We start from the raw sequence: 9,134 nt of genomic DNA, 5'->3' as shown, positions 1-9,134 counted from the left end.
ATTTGTTTATGAAGTGTATTAACGTTTTAAAAATATTTTTTTCTTCAGAAAAGTTTAAAAATGGGCTAATTGAGGAACTGGTGTTCTTGGCTGTTTTGTTGATTGACAGTGTTGATGTACGTATTTCACTAACTTCATTCTAACAAGTGATTTCTGTTTTAAATTTAAGGTATATAAAATTTCCAGGTGGTAGTTATGTATTGATAATAAGTTAAACACTTGTTTCTATTTAATTCTCCTCTCTTCCTTTTAATGGCTTCAGACCGCTTCCAAGACTTTTCTTAAATCATGAGGGATGAAATTGCAACAACAGTTTTCTTTGTCACAAGACTGGTAAAGAAACACGATAAACTGAGTAAACAGCAAATAGAAGACTTTGCAGAAAAGCTGATGACAATCTTGTTTGAAACATATAGAAATCACTGGCACTCTGATCACCCTGCTAAAGGGCAAGCCTTCAGGTGAGAACTAGTATGTGGAATGGCAAAGGGAAGTAACCAACAAGCAATAACTTCCATCTCCTAGGAAAATGCAATGGATTGTCCTCTGTCTATAAGTAACAAAAGTTTTATGGGCTCACGTTCATTTGTTTGAATGTGGACTTGAGATGTGACCAGATGAAAACTATAGAGTAAACTCACTTAGGTGAATTAAATTATTTCTAACTTGTGTTTGCTATGAAAGAGATGCAGTGACCGCCTGGTGAACTATTTATGTGACTCAGTGATGCAATATACATTCTGAGTCACTGTATCAAAAGCTGATGTTTTACTTGTAAGAGTGGAGGGGTGGGGAGTTAGTGGTGGTAGTGGTGGTGGTGGGTTGGAGCAGTACGCCCACAATATGATTCTCCTGTTGAAGCAACTGTCGTCATGTATTCATCTTCCTTTCCTTGTTTTTTTAGTTTAAAATTTTTATTTTGTTAAGGTGTATCAGGATAAACAATAATCAGAATAAAGACCCCATTCTAGAAAGGGCTTGTGCTGAGAGTAATGTGGATTTTTCTCACCTGGGACTTCCAAAGGAGATGACTATATGGGTAGATCCCTTTGAAGTGTGCTGTAGGTGAGTAATCTCAGTTTGTGTGCTCTGTGGTCCCTGGAAACCTTAGGTTATTTAGTCAGCTCTATTTACCTTCGTGGAAGATGATGCCCCAAAGCCTTGGGTTAGCAGCAAAGGGCACTGCTTGGTTAAGATTTTAGATGCAAACTTTTATTAGACAACACAGACTTAGTTCCATTAGGAGTGTGTGAGGTGGGAAGCACAAAGATTTTGCAGAATACTTAAAATGAGACTTTAATCACTACACCCTATTGCCAACTATAGACTTACACCTTCTAAGTATTTTAGGCAATATTAGGAAGGAAGAGGAGTTATCTACCATGGGGGCAATTCAGTGCATTAGTTGAATCAAAAGAGACTATGTCTTTTTCTGAGCAATCAACCAAAACAGCTCTTACAGAATATCCTCACTAACAGTGTAGGAGCTGAAGGTCATAATGTCCTTTAATTTGTTTTTTTTTTAGACCCACCCCTTTTTAAAAACTCTTCTTAAAAGTTAGGATGTTGTCTCCAGAAAGGATTAGAGATAAAACTTGTGGGTAGTTGAATCCCTAATGAATAATTTCTTTTCCTACTTAGGTATGGTGAGAAAAACCCTCCATTTACAATTGCTTCTTTTAAAGGCAGATGGGAAGAATGGGAACTATCTCAACAAATTAGCTATGCTGTTAATAGAGCCACATTAGACTACTCCTCCGGCACTTCTTCCGATGAAGAAAGTCATAGCAGGGAACCTCGGGTCATTCCTAAAGTCAGCAATCCGAAGAGCGTTTATCAGGTCAAGTGTGTTCCTGTTCTTCTCTATACTTTTTTTCTATTCTAATTTTAAAAAGAATGCACTTACTATAAAAACAAAGAAAGAAAACATGGAAAGAACAAAACTATAAACAATATCACAATGTTAATATTTTGGCAAAACCTTTTCTTCTTTCCCCTGCACCCCCAAACCCTGTGTATATTCCCTCTACTGCAGAGTTCCCAGGATCTCCACTCTCTTCTGTTGTCCTGCTTCTTCAAACAGGATTTGAAGACACACAGGTTTCTTTCCACTTAAATTCCTTCTGAATTAAATATTAAGATTAGTGGGCTTTTTTTTGACAATTAAAAATGTCATTTTTAGAAAATCTGGAATATGCAGGAAAAGTTGGAGGGGTCTGTAATCCTGCCGTTCGGGCAGTTTTTCTCAAACATTTGTTTTTGTTACCACAACCCACTGCAAGATATGCATATTTATATAAGAAAACTTCATGAAACTATATTTATCCTCATTAGGAGCAATGTCCCTAAAACTTCCAATTATATTCATTTGATGATTTCAAGTACCTAAATTGTTTTTTATGACCCACGGTTTGAAACACACTGATCTAGAAACATTAACACTTTGTGTATATATGCTTGTTTGCATGTGTTCTTAAATTAATCACTTATGTATTAAAATGTTAAAACAATAAAAATTTTAAACATTTTTTAAAGTTAAGAAGCTAACATTCTAAATCCATGCATGTAAGAAATATCCTTAATGTCTACAAAAATGTTCAGGTGTTAAGTGCCATTAATAAATGAAAATGGCTGGCTAGCTGGTTAGCTCAGTTGGTTAGACTGAAGTGTTGATAATACCAAAGTCCAGGGTTCAATCCCTGTACCCACCAGCTGCCCCCCCACCCCCAAGTTCACAGAACTTTGTGCCCTTGGGCAGGATATAAAATTTAGACATAAATATAGTTCTTCCTAAAAGAACCTGCTGCAGTTCCAAAAAAGAACTGAATAATTTATAACTGAACCACAAATTTCTTAACATTTTAGTATTTATTTGCCTCCCTTGTAGTTTACTATTACTGGCAGACATTCTAGATTATTTCTACATTGTTATGATAAAAAAAAAAGCTGATAACTTAAAATTCCAACATTGCTATGCAAGTTATTTCTTGAGATTTAATTCTCAGACATGGAATTACTGGGTTGTTGGTATGTACATTTTATTTATTTAATATATGGACAAAGTACCTTCTAGAAAATTGTATTTATTTGTAGTCTCACCAGTTCTATGTAAAAGTGTCTGCTTTATCATTTTTCCTACAATTGGTTATTCTCATTTTTAAAACAGATAATTTGATAAAAATGGTATCTATAATAGTATTACTGAAATTAAACATTTAAAAAAAAAATCATGTGCCCAAATGTCTTAGGCATTTACTGTCTTATGAATTTTCTCTTCATCCATTCATTATTTGAAATCCTAGTTTATTATTATAGGCTCTTCATAGATCAGAAATATTTTAACCCCTTGTCATATTACTGGCAAATATTTTCCCCCAGTTTTCTAAACTTTGTGTCTGTATAGTTCATATATAATTTTATATGTATAATCAAACTACTTGTATATACTGAAATATTTGCCCTTAATTCTATTCTTATGCATAGAGAGGCCTTCCATATAGGGATCAGATCTATAATCAGCTGTATTCTTTTACAGCAGTGTCTTTTCAAAGTGTGGTCTGTAAAACATCTGTATCAGTCATCTGTGATATATAAAATGGGTATTTCTAGGCCTTGGCCCCAGACAGTTTTGGATTGAGCCAGTAGGGGTGGTGATGGGGTGGGGGAGAACCCAAGAATATACACAAATTTGAGTAAAATTGTTTTTAAAATTTTTAGCTGGATTAAAGAATTTTGTTAAAGTATCAAGTGACTTTATACATCCCACCTCCCAAATGCTGGTGAACTTTCCAAAGACGATTACCTACTTTCGTTTCTATTCACTGTACTCCCTAAGCTTTTGAAAGGCTTAACTTCCAAGTTACAGGTTCATATTTAGTCTTGAGAGCTAGCTAGCTTATTGGTTTAGAGATATTTATACTTTTCCTTTTTTCCTCCCTCCCAGGTTGAAAACTTAAAACAGCCCTTTCAATCATGGTTCCAAATCCCCCGCAAAAAGAACGTGGGTGGCCGCGTGGGCCTCCTAGGAAACGTATATCACGCAGCGCATAAGCCCCTGAAGTGTTACAGGCCTGGGGCTGCGTGCCGTGTGGACCGGTACCACTGGGTCAACATGAACCGATGATGCAGCGACTGGGCGCGGAGGGACAGAACTCAAGAGGAGCGGCTCTATTTCTCTAAAACAAAAATGAGTCTAAGGTTGAGAGGCCCGTGAAACAAAAAATAATCACATTAGGGACTAGGGTGCACAAGAGTGAATCCTCTCACACAGATCCTGACTCTGTTCTTAGCTGCACTTTTAATTCTTATTTAATTTTATATGAAGTTTTATGTAATATTAGTAAATGTAACCAGTAAGGCAATAGAATGAAGACGTTGACCTGTGATAAGATTCAATGAATTATGAAGAGTAATAGAATAAATAAACGTATTATGTTTTTAATACCTTTTCCTAGTTCAGTTTGTTGCAGGGAAGTTTTTAAAAAGTTTGTGTATCTTCATTAGCCATCCCCCCCCAACCCAAAAAAAGTAGACTTTGATTTAGGGAAGAGTGATCCTGATAATACTGTATTCTGGCTTCTACTTTATTACCTACTTTATTAATAGCTGTTCTATTTTACAATTCCAGTAAGATCTTGTTTGAAAATTACTCTTTAAGATACAAAATTCCCTTCTTTGTGTGTGTTTTAAAAAAATTTGGCTTATTTCCAAGACTCTTAATAGACTTAATAGTTATTACTTATTTCAAGTTAAGCAGAAAAACATACCACCATGAAAATAAACATCCCTACCATACAGCTAGAAATTACCATTATTCACATTAAATGGTGATCGTCTTTCTAGTCATCCTATGTGTATATATACAGATGTAAGAATTGATAGACAAGCAATTTGATAAAACCATACCAGAAGAGCTATTCATTAAACATTTGAATTTAATTTTTCTTGATCCTAGCAAAGCACATAAACCTAAAGCGAAATTGAAAGAAACTGCAGAAACATCCATAAACTTTTCTGCCACAAAGTACTTTATTTCTTAAGTTTTCTCTAGAATGAAATAAAAAAGGAAAACATCAGGAGGCTACAACAGTTTTTTATACTTTTCTCCCAATTTTGTACAGTATTGATTATTTGCTATGTCAGCTGCAGAATTTAGCATTCTTAACCTTTTTCCCTTGTCCTTTATTTTTCATGTCATTTTAAGGTTAACATTTATATGAACTTTTATATTCTATCCTGAGACAATCATTCATATAGTTTTTGGTTATAGTTATATATTTAAATAGATTCAGTGCTCAGCAATAATCTTCTGTACACATGCAATCTATTTTTGTTTTTGGTTAGCTGGATTTTATTAAACTTTTTTATCCTTAATTTTTACATATGGCTTATAAGTTTTTTATATTCTGTGAACTCATTTGTGCTTGAGACTATCTTGGTCCTTTTATACCTGAAGGACAACATTAGGTCATGTTTTCTTTCCCTTACAACTTCATAGACCTCACACTAAGGTTTCCGGCATTAATGTTTCTGAAAAAATCTGAGGCCAGCTTGATTTTCTGAATTCCTTGCCACTTACACAAACATGTGCATTTACTTTTTTTTTAGGTGGTTTCCTTTGTCTGCCAGTCTGAAATTTATTCTCCATTCTCAAAGTATGTTTCATTCTATATCAATTTTTCTTGAAACATTATTTGCCCTTCTGATCTGCAGATTTAGTTTTTCAGTAATATTAATATTTGAACACTATCCATCCATTTCAGGGATACCAACTGTCTTTACGCTGATCATTTTTTTATCCTTCATATCTATTAGCTGATTTTAATCTTTTTCTTTTAAAATCATGATTGTCTTAGCCTTTCTTCTGTTAATTTCTCAGTCCTGCCTAGTTTGTTTCTTGTTTCTACCATATTTATTAGCTCCGTAATGATGTTATTTTGGATTTCAGTTAGTGGCTTTCTCTGTAGTCCACCTTGTCATCCAATTTTATTTTAACCATCTGTCTCTGAATGTTTGAATCAGTGTTCTTAGTACATTTACAAGGAAGGCATCATAGAAACTTTCTTCTTTCCCCTGGGTTATGATTTCTTCTCCACTGGACTCTTGTATTTTGCATTAATGTTTTTGTTATAATGTTACCTTAGTCACCATGCTGTTTTTTTGTTTTTGTTTTTTTCCTTGTTCTTATTTACTTTGGATGGCTCTGTCTAGAATTTCCATTTGTTCTAGTACAGTGTAGATGATTCCTTTTTTCTCTCTGTATAAAATGTTTGTCTTCCCTGCTGGACTTAGAAATTTAATATGCCTTTATATAGACTGAGGTCATTATATGTTGGGGGAAGGCAGCTCAGCTGGTGCTGTGTGAAATCTTAGGGGAAAAAACAAGCTTTGCTCTCTGGGTTTTTGTTAAATACCCTGTATATTCATGCCCCTAGCACAGTAAGGATAGCGCTATGTCTCAGCTTTTACTCAGAATATTTATTTATTTCTCCTGTCTCATCTATCTTTCTCTACCATTCATTCTTGCTGCCTCCCTTCCCCCTATCATCTACTGTTTGCTGGAAGAAAAGGTGAAAAAGACTAGAGTCCATTTCTCTGAAAATTTGATATTGGCGAGAATTATTTTGGCTGATACTTTTTGATGTTTATGGAGTGAGGAAGTGCCCCTTAGGTTGCTGCTGGTGAATTCTGTACTTGCTACATTTTATAGTTCTTTTCATTAGACATCAGGGAGGGAGAGTCTGCAAACCAGCTTTACTTTATTTTCAAAAATAGTTGGACTCTTCCAACTTCTGTGTTTTCTAGTTAAATTCCTGAAACCTTTTTGGTTGGATCCGTTCCTACTCATGCTGTTTGTTTTCGGCTGGGTCCTCATTGTTATTCATTCAGCAATTCCTTTTAATCTACATTTAAGCCACATTGTGGCTCTCTTCTAAATCTATTTTCCTCCATTCCCCTGTACTCTTTGCAGGGGACTTGAGTTCTTTTTGATTCCTCTGACTTCAAAACTTTATCTTCTCCTTCTCTCTCTCCATTTTCAAGCTTTACTCTTCTCCAGCTTCAGTATACCCTGCCGCTTCTATTTATTCTCTACTGCCATGTTCTCTTGCCTAGTTTCTTCTGTTAGGTGGTTCTGGATCCAGGAAATCAGTGGCACTGGAGCAGTCTCAGCTTGGTTCTCTTGTAAATAGACTTGTGCTTTGGGCCCGTGACTCTGAGTGGATACAGAAGCTGTGACCTTGAGTCCCAACTTGAGGTAGGACAACATGGCAGTGGTCCTGCCAGTGTTGACAAGAGGGGCTGGATTCTGGCCTCATCGCTGTGGGCACAGCTCTTCGTAATCTTTTTTTCTATAAATGATGGTTCTTTTTTTTTTTTTTTTTTGTTTTTTGTTTTTTTCCGTGTCCGGCAACGGATCGCAACCCTCAGTGTTGCCCCCGTACCGGACCGGGGACCGGCAACGGGATCGCAACCCTCAGTGTTGCTCCCGTGCCTCGCTCAGCCAGTGAGCGGGAACCGGTCTGCATGTGGGATCCGAACCCTTGGGCGGGAGCGCCGCCGCACTTCCCAAGTGGTGCACTTATCCAGTGCGCCACTGGGCCGGCCCTAAATGATGGTTCTTTAGGGCACATGGGAGCATTATCTTGTAGGAGAGCCCACCATTTTTGGCACAGAAAGCTTGACCTAACATGACATTGAGGGTAGGTGAGTTTGTCCTCTCTTGAAGAGCTTGCTGCTCTTGGCGGGTGTTAAGATCTCCCTAGATTTCTCTCAGGGAAACTATAACACTAGTTTACTGGCCCCTCAGAAAACCATCGCCTGGAGGTTGTTGTGGTGTTTGCCAGGCTTCCTATGTGTGTGGCTGAATTCTAGTCTCAAGAAAATGCAGCAGAAACAAGTAAGACTACTGACAGTGGGCTAACATATTAAGCTTTAGGATGCTGGTGTGGATGTAGATGTACTTTTTTTTCATTCTTAATCATCAAGTTAGAAACTGGTAACATTTTATTTCCTGTGCCTCCCCACCTTCTCCTCTGTGTGGAAAATTGTCGTTAGTTACTTGACTATCTCGACAGTCTACTAACAATGATAACTGTTTCATAACCCAATGTAATCCTTTCTTTAACCTCCAGTTTAAAATTTTTCAGTCAGGAAAATATTCAAGTTATGGAACAAGACTTACAGTGCTCTTAATGATGTGAGTTCCTGCTTATCTTTCCAGTCTAATCTCTTGGCTCTCTTTTCTGACTATGCTATATAAAAGTGCCCTTGAAGGGGATACTTTTCTTCTTCCCTCTTCCCTCTCCCCTCTTATTCTTTGGGTACCACCTGAGATGCCATCTCTTCCAGGGAGACTTCCTGGTCCCCACGTCCAGCTTACATTGATATCTTAGGGGTTCCTATGACATTCTGTCTGCCCCTATGAATTATAATTATTTTATAGTCGTTGGTATCCCCCACCAGATTGTGATCTTTCACAGTGCAGACACCTCATATTCCAGTATAACCTTGGCATATGGCAGTGTTCAAATTTATTGACTGAGTGAACTTATCGGTGATTAAATAGTTGCTTAATATATCATCTAATACACAGCATTAAGTAATGCTTGTTGGTTGATCATTCAGTGAAGTAGGAAGTTTTGTGTTCTAGACTGGGTAATATTCTTACTACAGAGAAGTCATTGCTGTAAAAATCTGAAGCTGTTCTTCACATGTACAATTTGTACTAAAACATGAAAGATTGACTGTATGAAACAGTTACTAGATATAAAACACACATAATACTTGGATATGACAGAATGGGTGATTTTCAAGAACTTCTGCACAGAGGGTTTTATTAACATAGTGTCTCTTGAAGTTTGCAAGGTTGGTTTTAGAAAAGTTCTTCCAGCCAACAGAATGTATTTCTTTCTTTTTTTTTTTTAAAATTTTTATTTTGTCAATATACAATGTATATGATTATTATGGCCCTTCACCGACACCTCCCGCCCTCCTCCCTCTCTCCCCTCCCCCCCAAGAATGTTCTTTCCGTTTGCTTGTTGTAACAACTTCAAAAAAAGTATAGTTGTTATATCTTCTTCCCCACCCCCCCCCGGTTTTTTTTGTGTGTGTGTTTGTGGGTAAATTAATTTGTT

General features: G+C 36.6%; 1 protein-coding gene across 2 annotated transcripts in view; it reads left to right on the top strand.

Annotated features, from left to right (window-relative positions):
* Positions 1 to 276: 276 nt before the first annotated feature.
* The window catches only part of BTG4 (B-cell translocation gene 4), a 23,844-nt gene continuing 14,986 nt past the window's right edge, over positions 277 to 9,134 (top strand). The window contains exons 1-4 of one of the 2 annotated variants that reach the window (XM_008582668.1): positions 277 to 461; positions 928 to 1,065; positions 1,642 to 1,840; positions 3,944 to 4,095. In XM_008582668.1, the coding sequence (XP_008580890.1) occupies positions 289 to 461; positions 928 to 1,065; positions 1,642 to 1,840; positions 3,944 to 4,095 (662 nt within the window). In that variant the 5' untranslated portion in view covers positions 277 to 288. Of the gene's footprint in view, positions 462 to 927; positions 1,066 to 1,641; positions 1,841 to 3,943; positions 4,163 to 9,134 lie in introns of those variants that run through there. The other variant, XM_008582667.1, reaches the window with a different exon arrangement.

The sequence above is a fragment of the Galeopterus variegatus genome, unplaced genomic scaffold, assembly GCF_000696425.1.
Source record: "Galeopterus variegatus unplaced genomic scaffold, G_variegatus-3.0.2 Scaffold2690, whole genome shotgun sequence".
Taxonomy (NCBI): Eukaryota; Metazoa; Chordata; class Mammalia; order Dermoptera; family Cynocephalidae; genus Galeopterus; species Galeopterus variegatus.
The sequence above is the reverse complement of the archived record's forward strand: the minus strand, read 5'-3'. Positions and strand labels throughout refer to the sequence as shown.